At 35.9% G+C, this 20,024-nt stretch overlaps 1 protein-coding gene across 2 annotated transcripts in view; it reads left to right on the top strand.

Annotated features, from left to right (window-relative positions):
* Window positions 1-20,024, top strand: part of LPP (LIM domain containing preferred translocation partner in lipoma) — a gene marked incomplete at both ends in the record, with an annotated part of 409,233 nt that overhangs the window by 170,174 nt on the left and 219,035 nt on the right. Inside the window, one exon of one of the 2 annotated variants that reach the window (XM_084231570.1) lies at window positions 4,667-4,909. In XM_084231570.1, the coding sequence (XP_084087696.1) occupies window positions 4,667-4,909 (243 nt within the window). Of the gene's footprint in view, window positions 1-4,666; window positions 5,351-20,024 lie in introns of both variants that reach the window. The other variant, XM_084231569.1, reaches the window with a different exon arrangement.

Below are 20,024 nucleotides of genomic sequence, written 5' to 3'. Positions count from 1 at the left end.
TACTGCACATATGATTGAGTGCTCATTCTGTGTTTTTAATTTGACATTTACATCTTCATTTAACATTTTTTGGCCTTTTCCCCATGTTTTTTTAACAGTTGGAGTTTTCTGTTACTGTTTGTTTGTACTTCTAGCAGAAAATGACAAAGAACCTGAGTTCCAGTTGTCACTGTTGATTCTACATATTAGTTCTTGACTGCCTATGGATTTTCTATTAGAAGTGACAAATCTTTGTATAAATTTGATAGGTTGATTTCTGTCACTTATAGTTTTACTTTTTCCTAACTTAACTTAAAAACTTACTATATACCCTGAGAAGATGTTCATTTTCTTTTATTAGGGAAATTTAAATCAAAACAGCAATGACTTACCACCTCACACCTGTGAGAAAGTGTGTGGAGAGAATGGTGCTGTTGTACTTTTGGTGGAAATGTCAATTGGTGCAACCATTATGAAAAGAAGTACGAAGATTTCTCAAAATATTAAAAATAGAAATTCCATGAAATCCACTTATGGGTATTTGCCAGAGTATGCAAAAACATTAATTTGAAGAGTTACATGCACCCCCGTGTTTATCACAGTATTATTTACAATAGCCAAGAGCTGAACAACCTAAGTGCCCAATGACACATGATTGTATAAAGAAGATGTTATACAGAGATTCAAATTTCAGAAAAAAATATAAATCCATACAGATATACACATATATGTATATCTGTATGAGCATAATTTCTAAATGTGCTTAGTTTTCAAAATGAAAATGTTAAATCATGATAAAACTTCAAGAATTCCTGCAAAAACAAAAAAAATGAAATGCCAAAAATAAATACTTGGAAGCACCAACTAATCCAGTAAATAGAAAAGATTCACTATGTATTTAATTGACTGCTACGTGGGCCAGGAAAGTGTTGCCATAGCTTTCTTTAACCATGAAGAACATAAATAAATATGCTATAAAATTATTCCTCTTCTTTACCCCCTTCCACCTCCAATGAGGTAAAGCATATAAAATTGTAGAGGAAAAAAATAGAGCTAAATGTGCTATTTTCACACACATAGTTATGATATGGAAAATACTCAGAAACATGCCGGCACATACAGAGCAGAATTCATAACAAATTTGTGAGAAACCTCATTCCTCCATGAGATTTGTACTGGTGGGATGTTTCCTAGAAGAAAGCAGCAGCACCTGCAGTTGTGCCCTGATGCCTGCCTTCAAAGACTGTAGGAATATTTAAATAGTTTGTGTGTGTGTGCGTGTGTGTGTGTGTGTACACACATGTATTTACCAAGAAAGAAAAAGAAAGAGAAATTTGTGGGGAAAAAAAGTTGCTTCTAAGGAGTTAGGTGTACATAATTCTTGTTTGTTTGCTTTATGAATGTGATTGGTTTTCATGTTCAAAACATGTTACTATCGAAGTATCTGTTTGGGGGCAGATTTCTTTACAGCTGCAGCAGAGACTATGCCTATCATTAGCCTAGTCACTCAGTCACTGTCTCCATTTATAGTTGAGTTTGTAAAATGTTCAAAATAGGAACTCTAGGTTTCTGCTGATCTTGAATCATCAGAGAGAAGAAAAACCTTATTCTTTCTTTCAATGCCATCTTTGCAGACATGTTTTAAGACTGATTATGATTGACTAGAAAATTCTGACCTTAATTTTTTTCCAAATTCAAACTTACCTTTTCATGCTCTCTAATGCAGAATATCAGTGTCTTTATTTAAGAATTTTAAGGCCATATAAATGTGTGTGTGTGTGTGTGTGTGTGTGTGTATATATATATCCTACTGGGAAAACTTATCTCTTTTTGGGGGGTTCTGTTGGAACCACCTCCATTTTTGGGGGGTCCTATTGGCACCACCTCCATGTAGAATGAGGCTTCTCTAGCACGACAATAATATTCAACTTGCTTGGCAACTTTGCCACTTGAAACACTGGTATAAACACAGGGAAAAAAAATAACTATACAACAGTCACCTATAACTTAGTAGAGAACTAAATCTAGAATTACAAAGTTCCTAGAAACTACAAATAACACAAATAATATGTAAGAGGATCCTAATAAAACATGATGGAACATTGAAACTGGCACAAGGAATTTGTTTATAGAGGCTTCCGTAATAGGCCCAGTTGGGTATAGAGAACTCATTAGGCTTCATTAGTCATTAGGGCACAGAGTACTCTGATCTAGCAGACTCGGAAGTATCATCTCCTCTAGATTAAGAGAGACCAGTGGAGAGCATAGTTATCTGAACCAAGAAAGTGAAGCAGAAGAGAGATCCTAACGTGGACCAGTGTCCATTCTTGGCCACTGAAAGTGTCATTACCAGGTAGCTGGAAGAAGGTATGTAACTCAAGATTCTTCCCTCAGTGTCTCTCAACAAGGGCACTATTATCATTAGGGTTTTCACACTAATATGTTTTGATACCTACATGATAAGAGCATCCCCTTGTCACTGTAACAATAAAATTATCCCCACTCATTTCCAAACTTCCCTTGCTCGGTGGGTGCTTTCCTCTCCAGTTGAAAACCACTGGAAGTGAAATGTTGAACAAATGTCCCTGGGAATTTTTAATGTTCATCTCTGGATCAGCGTAGGTCACCAGAAAGCTATATATCTGAATCAATAAAGTTCTAGATTTTGCCAGACAGCTACAGCCTCTGCAGCCAGACACTACATTTGAAAAAGGAAAGAGAAAACAGAAAAGGGGTGATTGCTTATGATGCCAGAGCCCTAGTCTTCCCAGAATGTTTGCATACATTTCATTGACTACGACTGTAATACATAACAATTCACTACAAAATAGTCTGGGAAACTATTTCAAATAGAAACATCACTACCCTAACAAAATTCAGATGAAAAAATTTAAGTAATGAAGATGGGGAGTGGGCGTAAGGAAAAGCAACATCTCTCTCACATCTGTGAGCAACATCTCTCTGTTGGCTTGGTTTGAGTAAATGACAGAGTAATATAAAGTTTTGCATCCTCTCTTCTTATACAGACTATAATCTACTTGAGAATTAATAAATAGCAAATTTAGGGTACAGTTATTCATTTATTGTAGCAAAAATCTAGATCATAGTAACTCAGAGCAAAATTAAAACATTGTGCCACTGGCATATTTGCAGATCTCCAAAAAACTAAAGCCTGATGATGAATGTTTGAATTCCTAAACTTTCCTTCAGCTTTATTTCCTATCCTAACCATAATCTCCCGCAGTTGAGCAGTGAGATCATTTTATTTTTATGTCCTTAGGATATTCTTAGCATAGTATTTGTGAACTGAATAAAAAATACAAAAATCAGGAAGATATAAAAGGAAGAGGAGTCTACATTTGAGTTTCCTTTGGTAAATCAATTGTTAACAGGAATCTTAGATCTAAAATTTAGCATCTCTTTGGTTGTGCCAGAGATGGGGTTCAGCACCCCATTTTACTCTTTTTTTGTTACATCTTCCCAGTCCATGAACTTTTTCCTCTAGTGCCTCCTTTTATAATTTGGTGACTGTGTCTTTGTTCTTTGGGTGGTTTGATTGAGTTTACATGTTTAATTTATGTTTTATTTTGTTTGAGCTTTTGGTGTTAGATCAAAAATGTTCCTGCCAGATTCAATGCCATGAATCTTCCTCCTTTTCCCTGTATTTTCTTCTTAGCTTTCTACAGTTTTAGACTCTTACATTTACAGCTAAAATTATGAGTTGCTTTTTGTATATGGTATAAATTAAGGGTCCAACTTCATTATTATTTCATCTGGCTATCCAGTTCTCCCAGCACCATTTGTTGAAAAGACTGTTCTTTCCACATCTATGATCTTGGCATACTCTTTAAAAATCAATGAATCCCAATAAAGTCCAATATGAAACCAAAAAAAAAAAAAATCAATGAATCCAGCTTCATTATTTTTCATCTGGATATCCAGTTCTCCCAACACCATTTGTTAAAAAGACTGTTGTTTCCACATCTATGATCTTGGCATCCTCTTTAAAAATCAGTGCATGTGTATGTTAATTTTGTACTCTCTGTTCTATCCCTCTGATGTATATTTCTGTCTTTATGCCATTGCCATACTGGTTTGATTATTGTAGCTTTGTGTTAAGTTTTGAGATTGACCGCTGGCATCCCCAGTTTTCTTCTTTTTCAAGATTGCTTTGGCTTTTTAGAGTGTATTGAGAGTCTATATGAGTGTTAGGGTGATTTTTTTTCTAGTTTCACAAAATAATGCCTTGGGGATTTTTTATAGAAATTGCATTAAATCTATATCCCCTTGAAAATAATAAAATCCTTATAATATTGTCTTTTAATCTAACAAAATGGATTTTTTCCATTTATTTTTGTCTTCTTTAATTTATTTTAGCAATATTTTGTACTTTTAAATGTATACGTCTCCTATATCTCTGGTTAACTTTATTTCTAAGATTATTTTTCCTTTTTGATGTTATTATACATGCAATTGTTCCCTTAATTTTCTTGTTGGGTTATTCATTAGTAGTATACAGAAATGCCACTGATTTTTGTATTAGTCTGTGAATTCTTAGAAGCAGAAACCATGCCTTATTTATATTTGGCGAAGTTAATACAACAATATTAATTGGTAGCTATTAATATTCCTTTTTGTATTTTTATTTTTTATTTTCATTAATATTTTTTTCTTTCTCCCACTTTAGGGCTCTACCAGTTCAACAGCCTCTCCTCCAGTGTCCACCCCTGTCACAGGACACAAGCGAATGGTCATACCAAACCAACCTCCTCTAACAGCTACCAAAAAGTCTACATTGAAGCCACAGCCTGCACCCCAGGCTGGACCCATCCCTGTGACTCCAATTGGAACACTAAAACCTCAGCCTCAGCCAGTTCCAGCCTCCTACACTACAGCATCCACTCCTTCAAGACCTACCTTTAATGTGCAAGTGAAGTCAGCCCAGCCCAGCTCTCATTACATGGCTGCTCCTTCATCAGGACAGTTTTATGGCCCAGGGCCCCAGGGCTATAATACTCAACCATTTTCTATCCCTGGACAGTGTCCACCTCCTTCAACACGAGGCGGCATGGATTATACATATATTCCACAACCAGGAATTCAGCCTGAACCTGGGTATGGGTATGCCCCCAACCAAGGACGATTTTATGAAGCTTATTGCCCAGCAGGTCCTGGCTATGGGGTCAAGAATGATCCTGACCCAGCTTATGGTCAACCAAATCACCCAAATACCTGGAAGCGGGAACAAGGATATACTCCTTCTGGAATAGGGAATCAGAACCCTACCGGAATGTATCCAGTTGGTGGTCCCAAGAAGACTTATATCACAGATCCTGTTTCAGCGCCCTGTGCACCACCACCACAACCAAAGGTAAGAAATGTGCTCTCATAGGGAACACAGAAGTGCTTATCTTAGCCTGTGTTTCTCAAACTAACAGAGCCTAAGGAAAAAATATATGAGTTACTCTTTTATTTCATATAAAGTTCAATCCCAAGGAAGTGTGAGTTTAAGGAGAAAAGGAAGGAGATCCTTTTTGTTGATATTGGGATATGTCACCGATACGGTTACTGTTTAGTGTTAAGTGCAACTAATTGTGCAATTTTGAAAGATAATTGTTCAAATGACATTACTAACTATAGTGCCTCAAAACAATTTAGGGGAAAGAAGGAAAAATTATCTTGCAGTTCTTTATCTTCTGTTGGTTAAAGCTTCACTCTGGATCAGAAACATGCTCACACTTATATGTTGCATTTACATGGAGAAAAATAGACCTGCAACATCTCTTTATAAATATTAAAGGTTTTGTTACTTATTTTGCATTATTTTATGACTTTTTTATCGAGGGGATATTGGTTTATAACACTGTATATGATTTAGGGGAATAGAGTCACTCCTCTTCAGATGTATGTCCCCAAACCCCCCCACCACCAGTGCACCCATTATCCTTTACCCTAGACCATTGGGTCTCCTACCCTCTTTATTCCTACCCTTGCCTTCTCCCAAGTAGCCTCAGTCTGCAGTCTATGTTCTAGGGTTTGTTTTAGTAGTTCCTTTGTTTTATTTCTCTGTATTCCATGTATGAGTGAAATCATCCAGTATTTCTTGTTCCTTCTGATTTATTTCACTTAACCTTGTCCCTTCCACTTCCATCCATGTTGTCACAAATGGCAAGAATTCGTCCTTTTTATAGCTGAGTCTTATTCCACCACAATTACGTACCAGAATTATTTATAATAACCAAGTTATGGAAACAACATAACTGCCCAGTGACAGTAGTACAATAAGACCATGTTAAAGTTTTGGTTTCATTTTAAATAGTTGTCCTTAATCGTCAGGCTAGACATCCTTTCACTGTATTAACAGTATAGTATTTTTGTATTAGACCCTGCCAGCCCCAGAAGCTACCAATTCAGAAAAGAAATGAGATTATTCAATTTTACCTCACTTTGGTACAGTGGAAGAAACTCCCCTATGGAAACTTAAAGGTTTAGCTTTTGACTACTGTTGTCGACACACAAGTTCAAAATGCTTTGCAGTTTTGCCCTGTCCACAACAGCTTGACTGACAGGATGATTGAGTGTTATTCCTAAGGGAGTGAATTAGGACTTGCATTGTTTAAGAATCCTATCACCCCTCCTAGGGAAACACAAATAAAACAGCAGAAGTATGTCTAGGTGGAAAGAATAACCTGGTGAGAAGTACTGAGTCATTCCTCAAGTTTTTTGTTTTCGCATCCTGTAACTTGGCACTCTGGACAGTGTATCTCCAACATTTGGAATCATTTTAGGAATGATGTAGGAAAAAAGATCAGTTCCCAAAGCAAGAATTCAATGTTGCATCAAACCATATTGCTAGCATTTAGTCTGTCTTCAACCTACTCAGGGTGATGGAATGAACTTTTATTAACCACTCATCAGAAAGCATGAAACTTTATTTTCATGCTTGGAATAAGGTTATTATTCAAATTGATTCTGATATATTATTGCAGATTCTGGGTATCAGTGGATTTCATGTTTGGTTTTTTTTTTTTTTTTGAACAATTTTGAAACACTTGGTTTTCAACAGTATTCTGTGTTTTAACACCATATTCAATTGGCCATTTTAAATATTAAGATCAAATCATGCAATTTCTCTGTGATTAGTAATTGTTTGGCTTGGGGTGAGACTTAACCATTTATCTATGTTTTGGGAAAAGGGAGAGAGGCTGGCAAAGCTATAGATAAAAATTCTGCATGTGTTATAGGAGCATTGGGGAATGAAGGGTGGCCCCAGGCACAGATGGTCCTTGAGCAGAACAGTATTCAACTGCATCTGTGCACAGAGGACCTTTATTGTCCTGATGTGGACTTGACTTGGCTAAGTAATCTGATGCTGACTTGAGAAATGAGCTCCTAACTCTAGTCCTATTTCCTCCCTTGCCATTCTTCTTTCATCTTGAGAAAAGCCTGCGGACCTCTCTATGTCACACTTATTTTAACCTCAGTAGAGTGGTAGAACCTCATTTCACTAAGTAATGAATGATTGCAAAGGACTTGGAAATTTCAAAGGATTGAAAAATTGTCAAGTGAATATTTTTTAGCTTTTTCACCAGATTTCTTTCTTTTCTTTTTTTTTTTTTTTTTTTTTAGTCACTGATGGAAAACTTATCTTCTCTGCCTTAAAACAATATTTTGTTCTATGGCGAATTCTTGAGGAATTTGGCATTGAACCCGTGAAGAAAAATACTTAAAAATATGAAAGAAATCAATCTCCCCTGCATTTTAGATGAACTGCTTTATATTTCCTACATCATAACACATTAAAATAAGAGAGGAAGGAGAAAGTATGAGGAAAGAAAGAAAAGGAAAAAAAGAAAGGAATGGAGTGAAGAAAAGGATGAAAAAGGAAGGAGACAAAATCAGAACCTGAAAGTCTTGGGAAATGATTATGTTTGTATTCCCTTAATGTGCTGAGCAGTGAATTTGCATGCTACAGTAGAGCATAATGTGTCTCCTGTACCATCTGAGCTGAGTTCCTTGAAAAATATTGTTATAAGCAAGTCTTTATAAGGCAGAAATGCTCCCTTCTCACTGGAAATCCTCTTAAAGACACAGTGGAATCTTTGTGCTGTTTTACGAAAGCTAATATCTGCTTGCTGCTTTGTAATTCTTGGCATTTTTTGCTATGTGTTATCTTCATCCTTGTGAGGTGGGAGGTGTATTTTATCTAATATTCAGATAAGGTACATCAGCTTGAAAGTCCCCCAGAAGTAGGTCCTAGAAGCCATTTTTCAGTCTCAGGTAAGGAGTGACAGTGTTGCTATAGCACCTCCTTCCTAGCTTATGTCATCTTCACCTCCATTAAAGAGACAAGTATTTGCCCATAGAAGTTAAAAGGCATTGGTGTGTGTATGCCAGGGAATTGAGGAATCTTACCTATTGAGTGATATAGACTAAAATCATCCTTTATTTAAATGTCCTTGGAAAATCCTTCAGAAAGGTGAGATAAACAAGGCAAATTTCAGTAACTAAGTTTTTCTTATTTAGAGCATAGAATATTATTCTTTATTTAGTTTTTAAATATGAGGTATATTTAATGGGTCAGAGAAGAAAAGTAATGGTTATGAACTGTGAACTTCAGTGTCGGAAGTCCTCCAAACCTGTAATTTCTTAAGATTGAGAAAATATTTGAGAATGGTGATATAGCAGAATTTGAAAATTGCAAATAACAATATAATGTTTAAAATTTCTCTTCCTTGTGGGCTTTACATACACCATTAAGAGTTGGTGGCATTTTGGAGAGAAGTATCTTGATGATAATTCCTGTGCTAAATCTCTCTCACTTTTAGGGTCAGAGAAACAAAAAAGAAGAGAAGGTTAGGGTGGGGAGAGCAATGATGCAGAGAGATGCCTCAGGTCAGTTGCTCATACCTGGGTATGTGTGAGGATGAAAATGGAAGTGAATGCTTGTGGAGACCTGTAAGGGTAATATTAGCAGTTCCCTTTGTAGAGAGCTGTCTAGAATCTGAAGTACTTTGCACACCTACAAAATCTATGAGCATTAAGCACAGACAGAGCTTTACTGTCTCCTTCAATGATGAGGCTTCAAAAGCTCAGCAATGAGAGCCACTCATTTAAGGTCAAATGTCAGATTCATGGACAGTCATAACCACAGTGTGGGTCTTCTGAATGTTGTCCTGGGGCTTTCCACTTGGCAAACCACTGGATCTTTGCAAGCATTAGTGTTTGGATGGTGGGAGTGAGACCTCTGTACCTCCAACCACTGTGTGCACCCCACTATGTCCCACATGGTCTCCAGCTATCATGGAGCTGGATGCATGAGCTGGTCAATAAATTCCTGACTGGGAATCTTAATGTCTGTACTTCCTATTCTCCACCAACAAGTACAATTTATCTATGTTTCTTCCTGCCTTCTCTCTTTCTAGCCCCTCTACCTCTCCACCCCAGAGTTCAGAGATGCTTTGTGTTCACTGGTGACACTACCCCTAGTTCTCCACCCCTGTTCATCCTTCATAGACTACCACATTAATAAATTATGTACACACTCTTTTTTACTTTCTATACTTGCAAAATGTCCAATGACTACTGATTCCTAGTCTCTCACCAATTGTTTTGAAATTTAATGTATAATTAATATAATGTGCCCATTTTAGCTGCATAAGGCAGTGAACCTTTGACAAAATATGTGCGCCTCTACAACTACCACCAAGAGAGAACCTTTCAGCTATCGCAGAGGCTCCTTCAAGCCAAATTGCAATCAATCCCCTTTACACTCACCCCAGGCAACCAGTTGCTTTCTAGCATAGATTATGTTTACCCTTTGTAAAGTTCTACATAATAAGAATTATATAGTATATACCCTTGTGTCTTGGGCTTCTTTTACTAACTATAATTTATTTTTGATTCATAGCTGTTGTGTATATCAATAGCTTATTCGTTTTTATTGCTAATTAGTATACTGTTGTATGGAGATGCCACATATTATTCATCCATTCACTTGTTTGGGGGTAATTTTTATTTTCCATTTTTTTTTCATTAGGACGTGTTTATTTTTGATTCTTATATTTTCATTTTTAAATATGTGTTGACTTTACAATCAGGTTTTAATTTCAAATATCTTTATTTGGAATTATATATAATGCTGCCATGAACATGCGTGCTTGTTAAATTTTTGCTCCATTTTTTTAATTGGAGTGTCTTTTGATTGAGAGTTCTAAGAGTGTATTATATATTCTGAATAAGAGTCCTTAGATACCTGAATTGCCAATATTTCTTCCTAGTCTGTGTCTTGACTTTTCATTTTGTTAATAATGGTTCTCTGAAGAGCAGACATTTTTAATTTTAATGAAGGTCAACATAGCATATTTGCCTTCTGCAGTTTGTGTTTTCTGTTTCTGTGAATATTTTTGTGTCCTCATGGTAACAAAGATTTCATTCTATGTTTTCTTTTAGACTTTCTACAGGTAAATTTTGGTTATAGGTCTTCAAGCTAATTCTTAAAGGTCAGAATTTTTTATTTTTTTCCTTTCTTTTGGAATATCCAGTTTTTCCAATATGATTTGTTGAAAAGACTGATTTCTTCCACTTAATTACCTAGATATGTGTGACAAAAATCCATTGACTGTGTATGCGTGGGTCTAGCTGGGCTCAGCTCTAGTCCATTAATTTATATGTCCATCCTTAAGCCAATGTCGTACTACTGACTTTTATAGTAGATTTTAAAATCTGGCAGTATAGGTTATCCAACTTTATTCCCTCTCAAAAGATTTTTGATTACTTGAAATCCTCTCCATATAACTTTTAGTATCAGTATCATCTTGATCATTTCCACAAAAGAGCCTGCTGTGATTTTAACTGAGATTTTGTTGACTCTATAAATCAATTAGAAAAGCACTGATATCTTTACAGTGTTGACTCTTCCAGTCCATGACCATGGTAATCTCTCATTTATATTTTCATTGATTTCTCTCTATAATGTTTTCTCATTTTGCACATTTTTTTTTGTTAAATTGTCCCTAAGCATTTCATATTTTGAAAACTATTGTGAATGGCATTTTAAAAATTTCAACTCACAATTGTTTACTGTTAGTATAGAGAAAAATCTTTAATTTTTGTTTATCAAGCTTATATCATAAGACTTAGTTAAATTTTATAGTTTTATTTGATTTTTAAAGACTCCTTAGGCTTTTCTACCTTATCACTTCTTCTGCAAATAAATTACTAATTCAGTCGCTTTTTCTTTATTTATGCATACAAGAACCGCGGTACAGGCCAGAGGTGTGGAGGATGAGAGGATTCACCAGAGACAGGGTGGGAAACAGAACAGGCAGAATGACTGAAATACACTGCTGAGGGGAGCAGCAGGAGAGTCAGGAGACATCTACTGCGCCATGTGGGTCACCTCCCTCGCCGGGGATCAAACTCGTGCTGCAGTGGCTGTGGCTAGCTTCATAGGTTGCGTCTTAACTCCTTGCACCACCATGGAGTCCCCACAGTTGCTTATTTCTTTAGTGGCTAAGAGTCTATAAATTTCCTGTGTTTGGGAGATTTAAATCTTGATTGAAGAAGAAAGTTTCCTACAAATTTGAAGGATGAAAATTGGGAAAAATGATAAAATTTTACTCTCTGCTTTTCTCGGTTTGCTTGTTGCAATTGTCAGACCAGCTTCAAAATTCTAGATCATAACAGCTTAAATTTATAAGGAATCTGAAGCCTAAAGAGTTACAATGACTTTGAGTTATACAAGTTATAACTAACTCTTCTTTAGAAACTTAAGTCTTCCTTCTATATCACACTTTACATCAGTTCAAGACTGGTAAGGTGGGAAGTATTAAGCACTATTAAGAGTGTAATAACTGTTGCCAAAAGGATCTTATCTCCAAGTCAAAGACCTCCATCATCAGTTTTGTAAAGCCTCATAATATTAGAAAATGGCTATTCTAATGTTCCTTGTTTTTTCTTACAGTTGCTACTGTAAAAAGATTTATTCATTGGCTCTGCATGATTAGGACTCAGTTAGCAATCTCTTTTTTTTCCCGTTTTTAAAACCTTTCAAGACAAATATCCCAGAAATGCATGTGTATATTAGTTTTTATTTTATTCATCTGGCATTTTTCATGCACTTAAATGTTTAAAAATATCCCAGGGTCCTAATCTTTTTAGAAAATAAAGTAAGTTCGATAAATAATTCTAGCAATACGTAACCCCTTGCGTTTACAGAGAACCCACTTCACCTTTTGTCTTTGTTTTCTTTCATTTCTGTAGCAAAGCTACTGCCTGACACATTTAACAGGTCCCTCTAGGAAGTTCATTTCCTCCTTGGCCAGCTACAGACACTCACACTGTCCTATTTCAAAGAAGGCACTCTAGTGTTTTCTTCCCCAGCAAACAAGAGAGCTTGACCATTACTGATAAAATTTAAAAATGTAGTTCATAACCAGAATATTGTTAGTTAGTGTCCCAAAATGAAAGTCAAATAGTTGACTTTATAAGAGTGACCATGTCTCAGAAATATTTATTTATCTGATTTTCTGGAGTATGGAAAACCCACCTTTTAGATATGCTCTCAGCAAACAATATGGTGTTTGCTCTATTTTATCCTTGCAATTCAGTGAATACTCTTCAGAAAATATGATTTGTTTATTTCAGGATACTTAAAATAACATTTTGAAATACATAATAATATGTGACATTTTTATAACTGCTTACAAAATTTAGCAAATACTCATATAAAAGGAAAAATGTTGCATGTTGGAAAGCGACTTGTCTAGCATCTCTCTCAGGCCGAACTCCAGAGGTAGGACGAGGGCCAAGATCTGCTGACTGCCCGCTCAGTGCACTTTCTACTCTGCGACACTTGCTTCCATTCGTAGCTCTCTGATTCCATGTGCCAGTTCACTTTACAGTTAGTCCAAGACCAACTTTTCCTTGGCCCAGCGGTTTATAGAACAAAACTTTAGGACAAGTCTGGAATATAGCACTCGTTTAACATTATTTAAAACCCAAGGTTCTCTGTTTTCATAATACCTACTGATAGAAAGTATCTAATATCCAAGCTGAGTTTGGGTTCCAAACTACAGTAAGTCCTTACTGCATATGGACAGATTCTTAGAAACCGACTTTAATAAAATGATTTTAAAAATCAAGTAAAAATAGGCTAATTGATATTCACAACAGTTTAGTTCCTATGGCATATTTCTGGTCAAAAAACAATATTTTGTAGTCAGTCATTTACTTTCCAACTCTCTTACTCCAGTTCAGGGTGTGAGGTACCTAGAACCTACCCCCGCAGCTCAGAGCACAAGTCAGTGCCCAACTGTGGACAGGACACCTACCCTTCTCAGGGTGTGTGTCCACACTGCATACACACACAGACACACACACACACTTTTATACTGGGGTGATATAGACACACCAGTGAGCCTAATGTGCACATCTTTAGGATGTGGGAGAATACTGGAGTCCTTGGAGAAAACCTACTCAAGCATTAGAAGAATGTGCAAAATACATAGACAAGGGCCTTGGCAATGAATATTTTTTATCAGCATTGTAATAATATAACATTGAACAAAATGATGTTATCTGAGGATATGCTATAAAAGAAGCTTGTGTGTGATGATATGGAAGATGTTGATATGGAAGTACTTTCTGACTATAAAATATTAGACCCTTGTGACAGATTATTACATTTCGAAGAAAGTAAGCTGAAGGAGGAAGGATTAAAAATTTAAGTGATATATGGGTCTGTTAAATATTTTAAAACTGTAAGCACTATAGCTGCTAATATTGTTGAGTATTTGTATTAGGGACTTTGCTATTCACTTTCCTAGATTAGTTCATACCTTTTTCTAAGTACACTTTCAAATAGAGAGTGGTATTTTTATTTTGCAAAAGAAAAATGAAACCTGGAGAGATTGAGCTTGCCAATATGAAACTTTCTGCTGTAATCTTTCATGAATATAAACAAAGTGTTAAAGAAAAAGATCAATTTTATTGGACACATGATTTTATTCCTATATTCTTTAAAAAAAAAATCAGTGCCTATTTGCTTATATTTTGGTGCTGGGGTTGCAATAAGAGGGTAAAAAATACTTTTCTCTAATGGTGTTTTCACAAGAGAGAAAATAAGGCATAAGTAAGTTATACTTGCTCTCTAAATAAATGGATTTTAATAATGAGGTACAGAGTAACCCATTTAGGTAGTCAACTCAGCAAAGTCTTTGAAGTGGTAAAATTTGAACTAAACCATGATTAATGTAAAAGAACCAGCTATCTGATATCTGAGAGAAGAGTATTCCGAGCAGGGGACAGCATGGGCAAGTCTTCCAAGCTTAGTATTCACAGGAATAGAAAGCAAGCCATGATGTCGAGCAGAGTCAGTGACAGAGAATGGACTACACTGAGGTGGGAGAGGTAAATGTAGTCCAGATCTTATGGGACTTGGTAAAGATTTTGTCTTTATTCTCTGTGAAATGCAAATCCAGTGGAGCATTTTTAGGAAGGATGAGGCTCAATAGGTTAACAGGAACATTCCTCTAAACAGCAGGTATCCTGCTGGTCTCCTCATGCAGTTGCCACTCTTGTGGCAATACAATCAATAGGGACACATAATGATTGCTCCTCAGGACTTCCTGTTCACACCAAACACCACCGACCTTGGCATGAGCATCTTATTATTGCCTTGATTTTCCTTCCTTCTCCTCCCTCTATCCTTCTTTAGGTTACCATTGCCTTTAAATGACTTCTGTGATACTTTTCAGCCTCCATAATGGCTCTCTATGTAAGTTATCCAAAGTGTGTATCAAGAGGGGCTGCTTTTGGGCCTCCCTGGTCACGCAAAGAGTTAAGACGCAACCTGTGAAGCTAGCCACAGTCACTGCAGCACAAGTTCAATCCCCAGCCAGGGAGCTACCCACATCTTGCAACAGACCTCTCCTGGCTTGCCCACTGCTCCTCTCAGCAGTGTATTTCAGTCAATCTGCCTGTTCTGTGCCCCACTCTGTCTCTGGTGAATCCTCTCACCCCCTGCACCTCTGGCCTATACCCCAGTTCTTGTATGCATAAATAAATTAATTAAAAAAAAGAGGGGCTGCTTTCCCAGCACCAATATCGGGGCATATTAAGGCCTTTCTGCATGGCTCATGAGCTGCTTACAAAGTGATTCTGTCTAGATTCAATTACTAGACAAGGACAAGTATAATTTAATCGCATTGCTTATTCCATTAGCACAGTCAAGCATACATGAATTATATAGTACTTTTAAGAAAAAAAAAGTTGACTTAGATATATGTTTTAGTTATAACTACTAGTGTTACTGTATGCTGCATGTGACAATTTTTTATTTACTTTTAGTAAATAACACATACCATGTAGATGACATTTTTCTAGATGCCAAATACTATATTAAAATCAACTGAAACCAGTTTATCCTCATAGAGTTTAAAATCTCATAGAGAACAATCAGATGTGTGTTATCAATGACACTGTCCTCTGATTCATCAATGTGATGAATTCATCAATTCTATTTTATCAATGTGATATGATATGAAAAAAAATAGGGATAACTTCCTCACTTTTTTAGAGAATAGAGCATTTCCCCTCATGGTCAGGTATATATGAGAAAATAATTCAGACAAAATAGGAATTGTGAAAGTGTTAAAAGAAACCCCTTGAGAAAGTTCTAGTGATTTTCCAAGGAGATAAAAAGAGTGACTCAATTTTGCAAGGCTTCATAGACAATGTGGTTTCTACCATCTTAAATCAATAAGAGATAGGAGTGGGATTAGATTGTTTAATTGTTCAGAGCCTGTAATAGCTGGGAATCAAGAAATCTTCCTTAAGTAGATTTCTTTTTCTTCAAAACTAACTGACTGCCTTAGTGATTTTCCTTATGTCTAATATCTGCCTCAAAAAATATAAATGTTAAAGCTAGCTGACCACTGTCTTTGCTTGTAACAGCATAAAGATCAATTTGCATAACTAAGACACTAACATAACTTTCTATCACTGGACAAAGTTAGGTAAGTACATGCAGTTCAATGTATATTCTATTATAGTAATTTTTAAATACTGAAAATCCATGTTCCCTTCAGAAGCACATTCAAATCACTTGAAGAACTGTGTGATTAAAATGCTATAGTAGCAAATGTCCCTGTATTCTGAGGTTTTAAGATCTGCTTTTAAGGGTGAATGCTATAAATTATCCAAGTTATATCATAACATTATTCCTTCTTGTGCACTTGTTCATTTAGTCCTCACAAAAAAAAAAACTATATAAAGAAAATGTTATTAATATCCTGACTTTTTACCAAATGGGAAACTGTTACTTGCCCAACACCCCATGGCCCAAGTTCTTAACCTTATACTATATTGCTTTTTTTATAAAAGGGAAGTTAAAAAAATCTGCACTGATACATAGGAACTGACCTTTAAACTTTGAAATCAGTCACCTCTGATCCTGAGCAGTTTCCATAAGCCAAGCTGCTAAGCATCCCCCCTTTTAGCGAGAAGCCTTTGGGAGGTTATCTGCCAGTTTCCTAATTGTTTTTCTAATTGAATACTGATAACCTTGTCTCTTCAGTTTCCATCTACCAGTCTGCCCCGCTAGACACTTAGGGAGCAACTGGCCGTGTGAGAGGTGTGATTGTTGTTCTATGGAACAAAGCTAAGGGACAGTGTTGTATAGGCAAATCTAGCCATAGACTTGAACCCCAGAGAGGAAAGTACTATTGAACTCTAAGAGATGCAAGGTAAACTGAAGATCTCTTTGGAGCCAGTGTGCTGTATCAGCACAGTATCTCCAAGTGAGAAGGAAAGACTTGAAGCAAAACCAATAATGACTGGCTTTTCCAGATAAATACATTTTCACCCAAACATGTGAACCGCTTGCCAAGTGCAAGGAGCAATGCTGTTTTGTATATCTGCATGAAGAATTTGCATCATCATTGAAGAACTAATTGGAAAAGGGCAAGGGAATCGAAAAATATCTAAAATAAGCTACACAATTCAGCCCATTTACATTCGAAATGTAGAGTCAATCCAAAAAAAAAAAAAGAATGTGTTTCATTTGATGATCACATTTGTCATTTATTCAAAATGAGCCTGTTCTGAGAGAAGATTAAATAAATAAATAAAAATATCCAAAAACTGTCATTCTTGAAACCTTTTGGGTAGAACACTGAGTTGCATTTCTACAGGAGAAATGCCAAATGAGTGTGCCTAGGCCAAGTTTGTTTGAAAAGCCTTATTTGGAGAACCATGGGAGTGTGGACTTGGTCACATGAAAAAGCTAGGACTGTTCAGCCTTCTGTGGCTGTTCTATGAGTTCCAGTACCAGGCTATTAATAGGGAGCCAAGCACAAATGTGCTGCTGCTTTCTTTTTTTTTTTTTTTCTTTAACTACATAGATCAGATTTACAAAGGATTCTTTCTTTCAGCAGAAGGTTATCAGGTGAGGGGGTGATTGGTTGCCATTTTGTACCCTCTTATTTCACACTTAAATCCATTCCTAATGTTAGCATTCCCTATTCAGAAATAAAAGTCTATTTTTCTATATAAAGTGATAAGCAATTACAAAGTCAAAAAGAAATCCTAGAAATTAAAACAAACTTACCCACTAGTCTTTTGGAACATAATTACCCCAACATATTTGCTCAATGATCGGGAGTTCATAGAATTTTTGATTGTCAGAGATGATGTGTAGCTGATGCTTCTAAGAGCTGTCTTGCTCATTCACAAGAAATTAAAGTAAGATTTTAAAACATTTCAAACCTCTAATTTGAGGTATAGAGGATAATTCTCTGTCAACATTGAAAAGTCATTTATCATTGCTTTTGACAAAATAACTGTGAACATTTTAATGTGACACATTTTCATATCCATTGTCTCCTTTGCTCCTCGAAAAAGAATGTGTTGAGATGGACAGAGAATGAATGAATATCCTCTTTTATAGAGGATGACACAATTCTAGAGAAGTCACTTCCCCAGTCTGGCACACTATATAAGTCATAGCACTCTTGTCCTTTGTCTATAAAATCCATTGCATGAAACATTTGGAACTAAAAGAAATCTCAGTTCTCAACTTTTCTGTTTACAGAATGCCCCTTGCAGTTGCTTAACATTTAGATTGAAAAATAGGAAATTCATTGAACAGGACATTGAATAAAAGACATAGATTAATATCTAATGATATCTAGGTGTTCTTTAATATTCCATCTAAGTGGAGTCTGCAGATGGTGACTCTATAGATAAGGTTGCACAGATCTCAGAAAACTAATAAACATTTTGATTCAGTAATACAATTCTATTAACCAGTTAGCAGTTACTCTAATATAAATGACTGTTCAGTATAGAAAGTGTTTGAAAGGAAATATGTATAAAAGTAAAGAACTCTGACAAAATGGCATTCACTTTAGCTACTAAAATTAATACACACATGTTTTGTGTGTGTGTTGAGATATGTTCAGATTTTGTATAACCTAAGGCTTTGAAACATAACTTTGGTGAGACCTCTTTAAAAAGTACAAAATTAAGACCAGAAAATTACTGCATTGGTTTGCTAGGGACTGCCATAGCAAAGAACCACATATTGGACAGCTTTTATTTTCTCATCTTTCTGGAAACTAGAATTCTGAGATCAAGATGTTGGCAGTGCTGAGTTCTTTTGAAGCCTCTCTCCTAGACTTATATGTGATTGGTTGTCTTTTTCCTGTGACTTCATGTGGTCTTTCCTCTCTCTGTCTGTGTTTGATGTCTTCTTATGAGGGCAGTCATTTTGGATTTGGCCCAAACTAATCATCCCAATTTAACTTAATTATATCTGAAGGCTCTGCATACAGTCAATCATTCATTCTTGGTTAGCACTTCCAGTTGAGGAAGAACATAAATCAACTCATAAAAATTATATAAGAAAATTGATTATTTCAAATGAGAAAATCATATGCAACACATTTTAGATTGCTAAAAGCTAAAAGGCATGAAATCAAGAAAAATAACATTTTAATCAATTATTTAAATGCCTAATGAGTTTTTTTCTTACATATTTGTGATTGATTGTTCCCTGGTCACCTCTTCATACAACCTAATTTGTAATATTTTCTATTGAGAGAATAGGAAGATAATTTCACATTCTTCTTCTAAGCATGGCTGATGAAAATTTAGTGTTATTGGTTTAAAAAATATCTTTTAATTTGCACAACTTATGAGTAATGTCATAAAACTTAAGATAATAGTCAAATTTGAGAAAACTGCTATCTATTTTATGTGTAAGCTATTATAAAAATACTCACACTTTGCTGCAAGTTCACTCACTGAAATAGTCTATTTTGTGAAATTCAATCAACAAAAAACCAAGTCAGTAATGCATTTATAATTGCTTCTAGTATATTTCTGAGCACATTCCTGATAAGAGAAAGATCGCCTTTTGCATCATTTAGTGCCCAGTGGTCCTCCCCGTGTGTATTCTGTTTTCCATCTCATGACTGGTCAAGTGTGGGGCTGACTTAGATTCTAGTTCCATACATTTTGCACCTGCTTCTCTCCTTTGCCATCACAATCCCATGTCTGGTATAGAATACATTCATGTCACAGGGTGGACCCACACCTCTGAGTCCCAGGGGTAGGAGTCCTGGTGCATTAAACTTATTTCTGGAAATTATCCCTGCACAATGTCTTAATCAACACCATAGTGACTGAAAACTACATAAATGTGTCCTGATAGAATCAATTAAATTAACTCAACTTCCCTTAAACAAACCTCAATATTCATGAGATAATTCTAACAATTGCCACATGAGGACAGTGACAGAGGCCAGACAGATGGGCTAAGATCACAGTAGACACGTTGGTTTGGTCTCTCTCGGGAACTTAGATGGGAAAGATGTAAGTAAGGGCCTTTCTTTATCAAATGAAGTTTATTTGCACTATTTACAATAGCCAAGATATGGAAACAACCTAAATGCCCAAATACAGGCAAGTAGATGAAGAAGATGTGGCTTATATCACAATGGAATACTACTCAACTTTCGAAAAAGACAAACTCATGCCAC

Source organism: Talpa europaea, assembly GCF_964194135.1.
Source record: "Talpa europaea genome assembly, chromosome: 4".
NCBI classification, from domain to species: domain Eukaryota; kingdom Metazoa; phylum Chordata; class Mammalia; order Eulipotyphla; family Talpidae; genus Talpa; species Talpa europaea.
The sequence above is the reverse complement of the archived record's forward strand: the minus strand, read 5'-3'. Positions and strand labels throughout refer to the sequence as shown.